Genomic DNA, 16,318 nt, shown 5'->3' on the forward strand with positions numbered 1-16,318 from the left:
GTGTGCTCTGCTGCTCTTCTGGAAAAAACTCACTGCTGGTTCCAGTTTTTTCCTCTGCATTCCTTCTACCCTGGTAATGAACAGCTGGACCAACAATACCAGGTTTTTAACAAGTGACACCCATGGCTATGGAGACAGAACATGTGGGAGATGCTCCCTGTGCAGTGCAGAGAAGGAACAGAAGAGTGTTTTTCTAGTCCTGTTGCAGGGAAGGCTCTAACTCTGCATAGTTCATTCCTTCTTGCAGTGTTAGCCAGTGCTTCCTGAGCATGGGATCCAGTGTTGCAGCTCCAGTCACTGGAGGGGGAGATTGTTTCCAAGAGCAGTCCTGCTGTTCAGAAGCAAACAAGTGGCCTTTATGAATGTAGGGAAGACAAACCCCTGCAATGTATTTCTGTGTTAAAACACAGTAACTTCACTGTGAAATCTTTTCATTGGTAGCACTGTTTTAATCAGAAGTACATTGCTGAGTACTCATTTGCTGTGTGAGGCAGCTCCAATTCTGAATTCCTTTTTAAAGCTCCAATATTTTCTGCATATCCATCTGTGTGCAGCATAGCCCTGAGGGAGCTGCCTGGGTTACAGCTCAGTGCCTTTATGCTGTTCAAGTTGCCTCCTGTATTTACTTCTTTCTATTGTTGATTTGCAGAGTAAATACAACCATCAGTGAGTGAATTTACTGACATCTCCTTTCCTCTCCCTAAGGGGTCTGGCTACATTGCCCACTGCAGTGGAGTTTACAGGTGCTTGGGGTAGTTTAGTTAGTAGTTGCAGCCTGACTGCAGGAGGCTGGAGCTCTCCTGGAGCTCACCTGGAGCTCTCAAGCCCAGTGCTTTCTAGGCTAAATTAGTTTTTTCCAAGCTCCTCACTGCTGTGGGTTGGGTGGTCACTTACCAGGATGGTTCAGGCAGTCCCACACTACACCGCTATGCTTTTTTCATCTTTTCTTCCCTCTTAATTATTCCTGCTTCTCTTCTTATAGGTTGTCTTGTCCCCTTCAGTGTTGTCTGTGACCTAAAAGTTGCTTTCTGCTGTCCTGAGGGGTAGCATAGAGCTCAAAAGATGTGAATACCTCAAATTGTGTGTCTGCATGGAGACCTTTATTCTGCTCTCCTCAGCCATAAACACGTAACAGACTCAGATTTCCAGTTTATGGAACAGTGGCTGAGTAGTTCCCGTAGAGAGTGAATTAAGCCTTTTGAAGGGGACAGGATCAAATTTATTAATGTAGGTATTCTGATATAACCTTTCTCTTCCATTACTGATTCTTGTGAGTCTTTCTGTCCGTCCACCTTTCTTGCCTCCTTCCTTCACAATAAAAGCAGGGCTGGGTTTGTGGCCCGATATATGGCCCAAAGGCAGTGATAAAAAACTCTTTTTCATGCTGTTCCTTTTTGCTAGAGCCCTAATAGATGGTTAAAGATGAGGGGTGAGGATATTCCACGTGGTCACAGTGACATTATAGTGTAAAACCTTTCAGGAAGATGATCGTGCTTCATCCTTTGTTTCTAATGTGAGGAACTCTTTGCTTTTTAGTACCAAATATGCCCCAGCAGCGGCAAGACCAACACCACCAGAGCACCATGATGCATCCTGCCTCGGCAGCAGGCCCTCCAATTGTAGCTACTCCACCTGCTTACTCAACACAATATGTTGCATATAGTCCCCAACAGTTTCCTAATCAGCCTCTTGTGCAGCATGTGCCACACTACCAATCTCAGGTAAGAGTCTTTCATGCACCTGATCCATAAAACCAGAAATAATGAAGTGGCTCAGACCTAAATACCCCTTTATGTCCTGTCAGAAGTCACTCTGAACAGTTTCTGGGTTCTGGAGCACACTTGGGGGTCTTGTAGAGTGCTTCAAAGCCTGGAACAAATTTTAAGGTCATAACAAATTCTCAGGACAACTTAGAAGTTGGCATTTATTATTGATGCAACTTTCTAGCTCTTTGAAGAATTTCTTTAGGTCATGGCCAGCACGTCTCCTAGTTAAGTGCTCTAAAAATAACCTAGTTGGTGGACTCCTCTTACTTGAAAAGCTTTTAAATATACACATGTATCTGGATAAATATACTGTGTCATACCTAAGTTTGCTACATTATTAGAGTGGCAAAAATTCAATGTGCCAATTTTTATCAGTTTCTAGGCCTTAAATTTGGATAATCTCAACAGCTTCTCTGCACTCGAGTAAGGCCGAGCTTTTGCCGTTTCGAACATCGCAGCTGTTTAGATGACACGAGTTTCTTTGTGATGGTTCCTCAATTAATGTCTGCTTTCTTTTTATCCTTTTGCCTGCAGCATCCTCATGTTTATAGCCCTGTAATACAGGGCAATGCCAGGATGATGGCCCCACCAGCACACGCACAGCCGGGTTTAGTATCTTCCTCTGCAACACAGTACGGTGCGCATGAACAGACACATGCTATGTATGGTAGGAAACGTTTTGTGTTATATGTAACTTTTTAAGTCCTTACCTTGTGCAGGGATGTACTTAATCTCAGCCTTCAAACATCATGGGTATCATTCAGTAGATGTGGTTTATGTTTCATAAGCTGATGAGCAAGGCATTGAAAGCTGAGCCAAACTGGCTCAAATGAAAACTCAAGTGTGCTGATTTCGGTAGGAGGCCAGTGACCAAGATGAGATTTCAACCTGGGAGCTGCTAAAGAATATCTGCTGAAAGAAGTTTGTTCAAGTTCTCTTGATGCTCTTGATCCATCATCCCTCGTTTGTTTCTTGATGATAATTAGTACTTGTTTTATTGCAAGGCTATGACCTCAGTTTCAAACTTGACTTTAGTTCTGGCAACTAGTGAAATGCTGTCTTTATGATACTACTGGCATTATTAACAGTATGAACTCTGCTGTTTAAGCAAAATAAACTATGTGTTGCTTACCTTTCTTTTTTGGTAAGTCAAGACTAAGTCTATGGAACAGCTCATGTATTGCTCTGACTTTGACAGTTAGTCTCCAGCATTATCAGATGGGCATATTTCACTTACAGTGAAGTGCTGAAAATGTGGGTTACCTTGTGACAAAGTAAAATGTGCAAGAACTTCTAAAGCATTATAAATGTATGATAAATCAAGGCCCAATTTGGAGGAAAAAAAAAACCTCCCTGCAAAACATGCTATTGAAAGAGGTAGAGTCAAGGTTGCTAAAGGCTTGGGAATTGTCATAAAATGTCAAAACAGCAGATGGTCTCTTGAAAACATGGCATTTCAATACTTGTTATAGCATCTGAGGAAAAGTTTTATTGGGTCACATATATATTGACTTAGATTCTAATAAAAGATTTTCTGTACCTTTAGACATCTCTGTATGTTTTCGGTGCTTAGTTTTACACTGATCCTTAATACAAGTCCATGATGTGTCATGAAAACTTACAAAGTAAGAATCTGGAGTTTAGTGTGAAATGAATTCTGACTTTAAAAAATGTCTTACCCAGCTGAGAACGTCCTGTCAGATCTCTGCAGTGGGATGGTAACGAGAGTTAAGAAACAAAAATAACAGAGAGAAACCGTTTTTTGACGCTTGGAGGAAGAATTTGAGCTCATTTGTGCTGAAGCTGAAATGGAAGTTACTTGTAGAGATTAATCTTTCTCTCACAGGTCCTTGCTAATTGTATTACTTTGATCTTTTCAACTCTTGTGCTTGAGGTGTCCATGTAAACAGGTCTTCTGTTTGCTTTTTCATTAGATTAAATAGAATTCCGATAAAGTGAATGATCAAAGGCTTTCAGACCTTTATTGGTGAAAACTCTCCTCTCAAATTCTAATTAAAATAAAACCAAACATGAGATAATCGGAGATTTGATTGAGAATGGTTGCATGTGACTCCCTAGCAATTGTGCACCATCCTTATCTTCTGTAATCAGTGGGTTCTACAACACTGAAGTACAAGCCCCTTCCCTTGGCTGGCTTTGATCAGATGTCTGAAGAGTTTTTTCACTGATATTCTAATTTACAACTGTTAGATCTCATTTTGTGTTGGTTTTGCAGCTTGTCTGTTGTAGGTATGTGACTACCTACCAGTGCAAACAACTAAGTTGGGTCAAACTTGAGAATTCTTTGGTATTTCCTTCCACGTAATTAAATATTCCTTTCCCCAGAGCACGTAATTTAACAGAAGTGGCTTGTCCTCCTGTGCTCTTTCAAGTAGCTACTTGGTGACTCTTCTAAACATTGTCCCACCTTCCAGTAAATGATGGAGTGCTTGAAATTTTTGTTACTGAAACCGTTGAACCCAGCTGGATCATGAACTCTGTAGGATACACTTTTTTTGGTGTTTGGTGAATATGAGTTGAGTCAAACGCACCCTTAACCCACCGAGGTGACAGTTACACATGGGATGACTCCTGATGTTCTGCAGCACCGTTTCAGTTCAGATCTTTGCAAGTCTTCCGTGTGCTGAGTGCTTGAAGACCTTGCCCAGATGGACTGTGCTTCCTCAAAGTGTGTCCAGCTGTGACATGTTCACTCCACCTTCATTTATTGATATGTGAACGCTTGGGAAAATACAGGAATGCCTGAGGTGATAAATCTGAGCTGCTTCTGGAGTCCATTGCTAAAGAACAACGTGCTGGAATCGTTCACATCTGACTGAGGGACTATGAGAACATATCCATAACTTATGTTCTGTGTTTACCCACATTTGAACTAAATACACCCATGCACTTTGATGCTGCTCCTCTCTTAAAAATAATTTGAAAGTACAGAATAACAACTTCCTGAGAAACAACCACTACTGCTGCTTTTGATTTCTGGAGCACTTGCTCAAACAATTTCCCTTTTGGCTCTTTAAAATCGCTATTTGATTTTTTAAAAAATATATTACTACCTATTTTTAACACCTACCCCCCATTGATACCAGGATTCAGTGGGCCATGCTGCCCTTTTAGCCTTCAAGGTATTGGTGCTTGTTTGAGTTAATTCTTGCAAAATTCACTGGTTTTTTCCTGCATATGTGGTAAAAAGAAGATGTTTGCAAGGACAACCACTTTGAGATGTGGGGGTTGGGGGGCACTGCTTATCAACTATTCTTAAGGTGTGAAACTTTTGTGGTAAGATCTGAAACTCCACCATCACTAATGGTTTGGGACAAGTTGAAAGTCTGTGGCAAATAGTAACAACCTGCCAGCGAAGAGAAATCCCTGTTGATGCGTTAACCTTGAAAAATTTGGGGGTTGTTTTCCTTCCTTTCATGTGGAGAGATGGCTGAATCCAACGTCAGTGACCTACACTTGTTGATAAGCACTCTTCCATTTTAAGGAAAAGTATTTTTGTCTGATGCTGTTTAATGGGATATTCTTGCACTTCTGGGATTTCCTTGCCAGTCGTTCCAGTGTCACAACCCACTGTTGACAAGAGAGAAGCAGAGCATGGTCCCAGTAAATCCAGCTAAACACAGGATGGAGGAGTGTTCAAATCATTGGGTTTTTCCCCTCAAAACACAGTGGGGAAGGACAATGTCCAAGCAACTTCTTCCCAGCCAGGCGATAACACGTCAGTGACACAGTTCAGCTCTGGAGCCATCCTTGTCCAGGGAAGTTTGCGGTGCTGGAGCAGAGCAGTGCACACACCTTTACCTGCCACACTCACCCCCCTGAACGTGGATGTGTTGTTCTTACCCTGCTCAGCTGTTGGTTCCAGAATGTTCTGTGTGTCTGTCTCACAGCTGTTGGCTCTGTGTGGCCTCCCAATGCCACTGCTGTGGGGCTGGTGGAGTTGTTGGCCATGGTTTGCAGTTTGGTTCCTTGGTGTGTCACACGAGGACCAAACCAGTCTTCTGCCGCTGGTAGCAAATGTGGTTATCCAAGTAAAGGGTAGATCTGTCCATACTTGTGTTAGTTTTCCATGTAGCTGAATTGTTTCCAGATAACTGCTGGAGTCCTCTGAAAAGCTTAACTTTTGTGTTTAAGAACTTGTGTAAAACCAGACCTTGGTTTTACACAGATGCATTTCCTGTTTTCTGTGCTCTCATTCCTGTCCCCATTCTCCCTTCCCCTTTCCCCTTCTGCATATGTTTTACTGGTCTGGTGTTGTCTCTAACTTTATCTGGTTTCTGTCTCAGCAGTAGAGTAAATTCTATTACCCTGATAGTACAATGGTGGATAAAATATAAACTTCAGAGGATTCTCCAGGGACTAAGAGTGAACCAGTCACCAAAGGTGTCTTGGAACTGTTCAAAATGACAGTGCTATAGGTGATAAAGCAAGGGGCCAGTTTCTGCTTTAGCGTAATTACATTTTAACCTTCTTATTACAGTGGACTGTAAGAGACCATGAATTGCCTTAAAGTTTATTTTTGTCTTAATTAAGAACTGCAGACCTCAGTGTCACAGTTAAGAAGGAAGGCTTACTTGAGACTTGTGTTTCATCTCCACTCATTTGTAAAACTAAATATCTAGCTCTAATAGCACCTAAGTAAATAAATTATCTGCATGGTTCTACAGTCTTAAAAAAAACTTTAAAAATACCTAAAACTGACACTGACCTTTCCAGAGGACGGGAAGTATGCACGTGGCAAGAGGCTAATTTACCTTTCTATTTCCCAAATTCAGCATGTCCCAAAATACCATACAGCAAGGAGACAGGCCCTTCTTTCTACTTTGCCAGTGAGTTGGGTTTTTTGTACTAATTTTGATTGTACAGAAAAGCACTTTCTAAAGAACCAGATGTTAAAGGAATGGGACATGTTGAGGGAAGAAGTTTCCTTGCACCAAACCAGGATGTGGAAAATGCAGGAAGGTTCCTTTCAGTGGACAGAGGGTGAAGCTGGTGGACAAATTTGTCTGATCACAGGAAAGTGAGTTGTCAATCTTTTTAAAAATTCATTTGGAATATGGAATGATCTCCGAATTCACTACCCAGTCTTTTCATTTGCAGCCAGAAGTGAGCTCTGTTTGTGGAGGCAGAAGGAATTCTTGGCTGTGAGGGTGGTGAGGCCCTGGCACAGGTTGCCCAGAGAAGCTGTGGCTGCCCCATCCCTGGAAGTGTCCAAGGCCAGGTTGGACGGGGCTTGGAGCAACCTGGGCTAGTGGAAGGTGTCCCTGCCCCTGTCAGGGGGTGGGACTGGATGGCCTTTAAGGTCCCTTCCAACCCAAACCACTCTGTGATTCTATAGCTTCTGATTTTTAAACATCACCTTCCCAAAAGGAGAAGTGTCTTGTGCCTCATCTCTTTTAAAAGCTGTGGCTCAAGTCCTGAGCCCCTGGGAGGAAATAACTCTAGTTGCAGCTGAGGTGAAGGAAATTTTCTGTAGAGCTGCCAGTGCAGGAGTGCTGGGAACAACTTTGTCATGATTGTGTGACAGTGACAAGATGAGTTCTCCTTGCTGAGGCACCTCCTCCTGGGCAGATGAACATGAGCAGTGATGTTTCCTGGCTCAGGTGAGGCTTTGCTGACCTAGATCACTGTCAGCAATGGGAGAGGGGCTGATGTTCTCCCAACAGACTGATCCAGCTAATCCAGACTCAGTGTGTGTCCTGGGAAAGGCTGAGAACTATAAAACACTGCCTTGTTTGTTGGTGTCCATCATCAGCTTTGAGGGGGCTGGATTTGGGAGGGGGGGGTGTTTGCAGGATGAACTGTCACCGAAGACATGGTGAAGGAGGACCTGCAGTCCCAGGGTGTTTTGTCCCTGCTCCTGTCCTGCTGTCAGACTTGTTGCTGTGTCTGTCTGCAAGTCCATCAGCCCGTGCCAGGATCTCTTCTGGGTTTTTTGCAGTAGCTCATACAAGAGGGATGTGAGAAAATCCCCTCGTTCTCCAGAAGTCTCTTCTGGAACAGACTTGCTGTGTTTGTTGTGCCAAAATGTTCTGCCTGAGCAGGGGCTGGAGGTGCTGACCTGTCCTGTGTTCTCGGCTCTTGGTTTGGTGCACTGAAATCACTTGAATCAGCTCGTTCCTTTCATGGCTAAGCTTTGAAGTGGAGTCCACTCTACCTGTGTAAAATGACTTCTTGAATTGTTTGTATTATGAAAGAAACATTTGCTATTTCTTTGCTTCCTACCATTCAGGTCTTTTAAATGTAGTTATCCTCACCATCTTACTGGCTCTGGCAATAGTTTGGAAGTTTTTTCCCTGGTCAGTTCTTGAAAATAGGCTCTTCAGTGCATCTTTGGACCGTGACCAGCGCTGACCACCATTGGCACCACTGAAATTCCTACCAGGAAAAAAGAAAATTACATGATGTGGTTTTCATATACCCTTGTAGCTGGGAGTTCTGCCTGATTTCTGCTGCTCTGACCTCTTTTGATTTCAGCTCCTCCTGTGGGTTCTGTGGCTGACTCTACTTCTTGTTTGCCTCTCAGAGAAATGGGTGCACTTGTTAGAGCTGAATTCAGTAATTAATCCATGTGGTATTATTTCCCATTCCATGCCTAAATCTCTTTCCCTCACTGTCCCTGCAAGGTTAGTGCAGGGAAATACTTCAGTTTAGGAACCAACTTGATTAAAAAGGTGCAGAAGCGAAGCAGGTCAGTCCAAGGAGAGGCATTTAGGCATAGAGGGTGAGAAAACCGGTGTATTCATGCTGGAATGAGCTGAGGTGACTTGCAAGGAGCTGGTTTGACCCTTCCAAGAGCTTTCTCAGCACTTTCTTGGATACTGGATGGCCATTTGGAAAATCTCCAAAATGCTGACAATTGGGGGAAAACATTGGATAATTGGTTATTAATTTTTTATTATTTTTTTTCACCTCCTGTCTTGTCTTATTTGCTGTTTCATATGTGCAGTGAGCTGTTTGGATGACCAGAAATTCTTTTTAAAATTCCCAGTGACAGTTCAGTTCTGGCTGAGCAGGTGAATTTGCCATGACTTTCACAGGATTCCTTTCCCAGCCCTGCTGGTCTCAGAGATTTCATGGGCTTGCCAAGAACTGTTACTTGCTAAACATGGAATAACCCTTACACTGCTGGAATTGCAGTTTGGACTCTGGTTTTGAGCTACCAGAGATCTGTGAATGCATTTCAGACCTGGTGCCACTCAACCTGTTCTTGGTTTGTTTGCAGTGTCTGTACAGGATTTAAAGAAGGGCCCAAATAACAGTTTTGAAAGGCACTTTTAATATCACTATTAAAACATAATTTGCAGCAGCATCTGAAGTGTTTTTAAGCTTGACAAGTTTGGTTATTAGAGTCATCTGTTAAAGGCAAAATGGGGTAGAAGAGAAATTAGGGAAATAAATATTCTTCAGTATAAGAAATGTGGTGCTTCAAATGCAAAGCTGGGAATGAAATATTATGTGGTTATGGAAGAGCTGCCACTGTGACAAAAACTTGATCCTCCTCCTGCTTTACATCTATTCTTCAGGGTGCTGTTCCTTGCTTTAACTGGTTTCCTGAGAGAGAAATTCCTCCTTGTGCAGTTTTATTGTAGAATGTATCCAGTTCAGAATAACTGGGTTTATTATTCTCTTGGCTATAAAGGACTGAAAGATGAATTGCACAAATGGTTTAAGGGAGCCCCACGTTATTTCAGGGGCTCTTAACAAGTGATGTGGGAAGGCTTGAATATCTTACAACTTGGAATTAAATTTCATCTACATTTTAAAGCCTCTTGAATGGAGTTGGAGTTAATTTGCAGTCAGCTCTGTGGCTCAGGCAGTGGGAGGATTGCTGGTGTAACGTGCCCTTTGGCAAGCAAGTAATCTCTCCTTGCATTTATTTCTATCACTTTGGCAGAGATAATAACTTTTGGCCTTCTTCAGAGTGTGTATAATAATGAGGTTGAGATATTTTCCTCCTGTAGGAAGCCATAAACTCCATATTGTAAAAATGATCAGTGTTGCCATTGATAATTTTCATGTTATTGTAAGGAGAGATGTCTGAAAGTGAAGTAGGAGCATGGTGGGGATGCTGCTGCAAAATACATTTTAGTAGTGATAGGAAAAACTAAAAACACTTGGATTTAAGGCATAACAAAGTGCTGTGGCAGAAGATCCTGCAGTTTTGACAGTGTGCTTAGAAAATATTGAGGTGTTTTTGAAACCCCCTCTCAATCAGAAATGCTCAGAGTGTATGACTGTGCTTGTACACTTGGATAAGTATTTTAGGATCAGCTCCAGACTGCAGGAATTGAGTTCATCTGCATTAATAGCCTGAAACTGCACATCACTGTTGGGCCATTTGCTCAGTGAAGATTTAATAGAGCTTTCAAGGGATTAAGTTAAATGTGGCAGGCAGTTATTTTCTAAAGGAGGAGCCTTCCTAATGCACCGTACCGGGGAGAAAAATCTCAATTAGGCAAAAAGATACTGTCTGTATATATTCCAGTGAATTTGAATTTGTTAGAACTAGGATTTGTAAGAATTATAGCAAGGCAGACTGGAGGAAAACAGGTATTTGCACAGGGTGGAGTGTCAGGGCTGTGACAGAGCAGTTCGAGGCTTGCTTGTGCTGGATACTGTTGTGCTTTCAGATGCAGCTACGTTTTAGTCCATTTTTTCCACCCATCTTGTCTTTCATCCTTTATCTGTACCCAGACAGTTCTGGTTGTTATGAACTTAGAACCCAATACAGTGAAGCTCTTCAGAAATTCCCTGCAGGAGGGAGGTCACTTACCTCGTCCACCGGGAATACCTGGGACAGGGGGTTGCACTTGGGAGTTTCTCCCTGTGCCCTGATTTTCAGATTTTTTTATTAGGGCAAAAAAACCCCACTGGAAAAGCTATCCCTGCTAAAGGTGCTTCAGTGGCCATCATGTTCTCATAGAATACAAACTCCATGAAAAAAACCTGTAACCCATAGACAGTCATCATTAGTTAACTTCAGAACAACCAAAAGGTGCTAAAGGAAATAAGAAGCAGTGGCAGGGAAAATTCAGGAGCAGGTTGATAGTTTTCTTTGACTGTTTTCTCAGTATTGTCAACAAAACTAGCCTTGGTCTTTTCAAGCTGTGACATTGGAGGGATCAGTGCCCATTGTCACATGCTGAAGTGTAGCTGCAAACATGGACTGGTTGTTGCACAAGATTTAAAAGAAACAGAGAAAACATCTTCATTTTTTTAGGATCTTGCTCTCCTGTTGCATCCTTTGTGTTTAAAGGAACGCTTGCTGTCATCATGGCTTTTCATACTTCCTTGGATTCCCTCAGAAGTTCAAAAAAATACAATTTAGTGTGGCCTGTTTTTGGAGCAGAACAGAGCAGGATCCAAGGAGGAACTTGTTGCTGCTGGTTTGTTGTTGGAGACTGGCACGGCCGTGGCAACACGTGTGGCTTCACTGGGGTGAAAGTTTCGTGTCGTTCAGTTTCTTCCTTTTTGGGAATTTTGTACCTTATTTGCTACTGTTTCAAGGAATGAAGAATTCCATGGCAGTGTTAGAAGCTCCCAGGATGGTGCTGATCCAGAACAGACTGATTGGCCTTGAGGGCAGAGGCAAGATATGTTATTTTAATACAAGAAACTGGCTTCAGCAAAGGTTTGATGCTCGAGCAGCCTCAGTTTTCTCAGCTGTGATGTGTTTTCTGGGTGTCCCTGGAGCTCTCAAGCACAGAGTTTGTACTTCATGAGCAATTTCCAGAAGAGTAGCATGGTGAGGTTAGCCAGGTATAAGGCCAAAGACTTTTTTTGGATGGTGGAAATAAAAATGGCTCGTAACACCTTTGAAAAGTATGTTTCAGGAAATCCTAAATTGTATGAAAATTATAAATTTGATCTTTGAAACTGGTCTGTTTGACAAAGCAAAAGATGAAATGCTGCTTTTCTCTATGTAGTATCTGTTACATTGTCAAACTAGGGAAGATGAACTGTCTAATTATGGTTATTTATAGACTTTCCTGCCAAACCAAACTACACAAAAGCAAGGTAAGATCCTCAGCTATTTGCAAGATAAATATTTTTTTTAGAAGGGGGAGGGGAGTATATTTACAGTCTGTTTGAGCTGTAGTGAAATCCTCAACTGCAGATGGTGACTTGATGAGGTGCCTGTCCTATGTCTGGTGTTAAATATCCTTCTTTTTCATCCTAGTTTCCACTGGCTCACTTGCTCAGCAGTATGCCCACCCTAATGCTACCCTGCATCCGCATCCTCCTCATCCTCAGCCTTCTGCCACACCAACTGGCCAGCAGCAAAGCCAACATGCTGGAAGCCACCCTGCTCCCAGCCCCGTGCAGGTAACAGGCTCAAACAGGACTGAATGGCTTGAAATTGTGTTTAATTGTATTTAAATTAATGCTCTGCTGGAGGGGATTGCAGCTTGATGTTAATATGTTGATTTTTTTGAGAGGGGGAAAAAGGGTAGGATGGAGCAGTTCAGAGTCCTCCCTCTTCACAGGGATGAGGTATAGCTTGGTCTGTGTTGGGATTAAGGAATGATCACAATTATGTCAGTGCTTTGATATGAGTGGAGTGGAAATAGTAGATAAATGCTGAACAGTGTTTGGTTGTATTTTGTCAAAGATAAGCAGCTGAAAACAAAATGGTCCTTGTGGTAGTGCTGCATTCCTTAATTCCTTTTGGGAATAACTGGGCAGCTGTGAGGCACATCCAGTTCCATGGCTGCAGGTTCTCTTTCCTTTTACCCGGCAGTCTGGGTTTTGTTTGCCAGACTCTTGCTCACATGACTTCCTGGTGCAAGGAGAATCCCAGAATCCCAGGGTTGTTTGGGTTGGAAAAGACCTCTGAGACCATCAAGTCCAACCATTAACCCAGCACTGCCAAGTCCACCACTAAACCATGTCCCTGAGTGCCACATCCACCCAATGCCCACATTTTTTCTTACCCTCCTTAAAAATCAGAGTTTTTTGTGCTCAGCAGTTCTCTAGAGTAATGCCTGACCCATATCCTCTGACAGCCTCACTATTAACTGCAAGTCTTGAAGACAACCCTCATTCACTCTGAGATCACTGTTTTTTCTCAAGACTGACTCACTTGAATACCCTCTGAATCAACCAAAGTCATGTCTAATTTCCCCTGAAACAGCTTTTTAAATTAATTATTAATTGTTCTAAAGCAGCACTTACATATCCATTTGAGCAATTCTAACACAAGTGATCAAACTGGAGAACAGAGAACCAACTCTATTCTGAGCACCAGGCTGAGGGAGGAGGGAGCTCTGCACTTCCACAATTGTGGCACATCCAAACTCAAGTTTGATGTGCCACGTGGTGGGATTGAAATGAGCCTGGTGGGATTGAAATGAGCTTCCTCACGACCACGGGTGTGGTTTCCTCATTTCCAGAGGCGTGGTGATCCTTAGATTCGCCCCTGATACTGAGGGCAGTTTTGCACCCCTTTCTCGTGGTAGTTGACAGGATAGATTTGTCTGATTTCTGAGGCATAACCTGAGTGCTCTCCTGTGTTTTTTTGCAGCACCACCAGCACCAGGCTGCCCAGGCACTCCACCTGGCCAACCCCCAGCAGCAGTCGGCGATTTACCACGCAGGTCTAGCTCCAACCCCTCCTTCCATGACGCCAGGCTCCAACACGCAGTCTCCACAAAATAGTTTTCCTACAGCACAACAAACAGTCTTCACCATTCATCCCTCCCATGTTCAACCTGCATATACCAATCCGCCACACATGGCCCATGTCCCCCAGGTAAACACAGTTTAACAACCTTCAAGACTTAAATGTCTTAATGCCACAAAGATTAGGACAAAAGTCGGGCCTGCTGAAGTGATTTCCATTCTGTCACCTCTCAGCACAGACTTACCTGTTATTGTTATTTAGGTTTCTTGTCTGTACATTGCCTTTATTTAGAGTTTGACAAGATGTTTGGACCTCAGCTTCCAACACCTAGTGCATCTGCAACTGTAGTTTAATGAAGACATCTTAAGCTGGCACTGCTACTGAAATAAATTGAGCTCCATTCCCAGTTCCTGGCTCCCATCCTTGTCCCTGCCCCACCATCCTGCTCACAGGACTGTTTGGCCATGCAGCAAACCAGGCTGGGGACATGATTCATGAAATGTGCCTCCCCTACCCCCCATTTTAGGCTGTTTCTTGGAAAATCGGTTCACTGCTCAGGTGCATGATCCCAGGAAGAGCTGGCATACAGAAAGGTTGGAGAGCTGAGTGCAGGAATTGCTGCTTTTGGTGGCAGTTTTAGGCTCTGCATTGTAGGCAAATTTATCCAAGTACATCCAGAAAAGGATATTACACAGATTATCAGGGAATAGCAAGGCACTGCAGTGGGGGGGAGGTGAGGTTCAGTTCAGGTGACTGCAGGACAATCCTTGCAGAAAGAAAACCCTGTGTGTGTCTGTGTGTGGTTCTAAATGAACTGCTTATGCAGAAGATCCCCAAAGATTGTTGAACAACTTAATGACAGTCCTTGATTCAGAATCAGAAATCCCCTTCTCTAACTGCTCTCTTTTGTGGTCAGCTTACTAAGAAAAAAAAAGGATTTGGGAGGGGAAGCACATGATTGATTCATCAAGAGCTCCATGTAAAGCAATGTTACAGAGATTTCCTGATGTTCACTAAATCTCCTGGATCTAGTGTCCTTTGTCAAGGAATGGACAGTTAAAGCAGTAATTTGCCTGCAGAATTTCTTCTTCATACCAAGAACTTGGTGTCTGGCTTCTGCCTTCTCCTGCAGGTTATCAGTAGTTTGGGATCTGCTGGCTGACTGTGATTAGGGAGGTTTGTCCAATGGGTGTCCAGTCCCTTGCGGAATTCTGATAAAACCTTTGCTTTGGTCCCTGGGACAGTCAGTTAAGCCAATAAATTAATAGTTATTTAGGAATTGTTTTACTGATGTTGAGTGTTTAGCTTTTTGATTCTTTTAGGCTTTTAATTTCTCTGCTTTTTTGGGGGAGGATGAGGAGAGGATGTCCAAACTTGGTAATCTTGCCACGTCCTCCCAGGCTCTGGTTTCTGCCAGAAACAAGACTCCTGCTCTGCTCTGGTGTGATGGCACTGCTGTGAATGCCTGGGTTGTGTGTAGAGCTGCTCAGCAGGGTCTTGGCTTAGGGACACGTTCAGTGTCTTGCCTTGAAACATGAAACGTGTTTGGTTCAAGGACACGTCAAGGTAAACCTGTACCTGAAATGTGCTGTACACGCCATGGCCAGGCCCATGGATGCAGGATGTGACCATTGCCTTCCTTTCTGTGTGCCAAGCACTTATCCAAACCAAATTAAGCATATCAGATGCAACTTTGAGTCAGAACTGCCTGCTCAGGCAGGATTTTTAGCAATCACAGACAAATCCTGCCTTGCCCTTGATTTTAACTGCTGCAGTCTCTTCTGTGATTTTTTTTAGAATGAAAACTACAATCTATAATCTATGATATTTACACCAAACTAATTGACTTTCCCAATGAAGTAGTTCCCTCAAAAGATCTCTAATGAAGGAATAACTACAGTTCAGTCAGAAATTTAAATGCATGTAATTATTCCATCGTGGGGAAACCAATCACTGGATTGTGCAGTTTCTTATCAGCCTCATTTCCAGCTTCTAAACACCATCCTGAAACACCACGTGGTAAGAATTCCAGTCAGGCCAACACTGGGGATCAATCCAATTTCCCTGTAGGTTATCAGATGACTCTTGAGCTGGTAGATATCTCACTTGAGAACCAGTACTTTAAAATTCATTACAGAGTTCTGTCAGCTGCCAGTTTGCAAAGTGTTTGAGCCACAGCAGAAAAATTTTACCCACTGTGTGTTGACTCCAGCTGCTCCATGAATAGCTCCTCTATAATGATGCTCCTCCAATAGCATGTTTGTCAAAGTCAACGTGGAGCCACTCCTGGGAGGTATTTCTGTTCCACAGCCTGATCTTCTAAACCTTTTTTTAGAGCAAAAGTGAGATTTGAATTGCAGTTCCTGCCTTTAAAGGCTCCTGGAGTGCTACTAACACGTGCAAATCTGATAAAAGAGTTTGGGGAATGTCTGTGATGAGTCAAGTAACCCTTTTGTCTTTAAGAAATAAAATTCTGGCCACTACCTGCTATCTGTCTTTACTGGCATGGGAGACTTGTGAGGCTGCAGTTCTGGGATATGGTAGAAGGACAAAGCAAACCTTAATACAAATGGTGTTTTTTGGGGCTTTTTATTCCCCCGAGAGAGATCCACTGAGAGCTCTGAGTTCCTTAATATTTTGTGCTTTTAAGAAACTAGTGTTTACTAGGTTTTTAACCCAAAAAATTAATGACCTCTAGAGTCATGAACTGCTCTGAGCTAAAGAACCCACCAAGTTCCTGAACTTATTTGCCAGAGGTGATCAGCCATTGGAAGAATTAATCTCCTTTTTCTGCTGAGACTTAGCCCTGGTTGCTCAGATCACACAAGAACTGTGATGAGCTGAACTGGAACCAGAACAAAGGGATGAAATCACTCTTCTCAGAAGGACTTTACTGAACAATGTG

The 16,318-nt window shown here is 42.9% G+C and overlaps 1 protein-coding gene across 11 annotated transcripts in view; it reads left to right on the top strand.

Moving 5' to 3' along the window:
• The window catches only part of ATXN2 (ataxin 2), a 55,056-nt gene that overhangs the window by 36,620 nt on the left and 2,118 nt on the right, over nucleotides 1–16,318 (top strand). For 9 of the 11 annotated variants that reach the window (XM_027689640.1, XM_027689642.1, XM_027689645.1 and 6 more), the window contains 4 exons: nucleotides 1,537–1,721; nucleotides 2,301–2,433; nucleotides 11,971–12,116; nucleotides 13,315–13,542. In XM_027689640.1, the coding sequence (XP_027545441.1) occupies nucleotides 1,537–1,721; nucleotides 2,301–2,433; nucleotides 11,971–12,116; nucleotides 13,315–13,542 (692 nt within the window). Of the gene's footprint in view, nucleotides 1–1,536; nucleotides 1,722–2,300; nucleotides 2,434–11,970; nucleotides 12,117–13,314; nucleotides 15,897–16,318 lie in introns of those variants that run through there. The other 2 variants (XM_027689646.1, XM_027689648.1) reach the window with 2 other exon arrangements.

This window comes from Neopelma chrysocephalum, unplaced genomic scaffold (genome assembly GCF_003984885.1).
Source record: "Neopelma chrysocephalum unplaced genomic scaffold, ASM398488v2 Primary Assembly neopelma1_77, whole genome shotgun sequence".
Classification (NCBI taxonomy): Eukaryota; Metazoa; Chordata; class Aves; order Passeriformes; family Pipridae; genus Neopelma; species Neopelma chrysocephalum.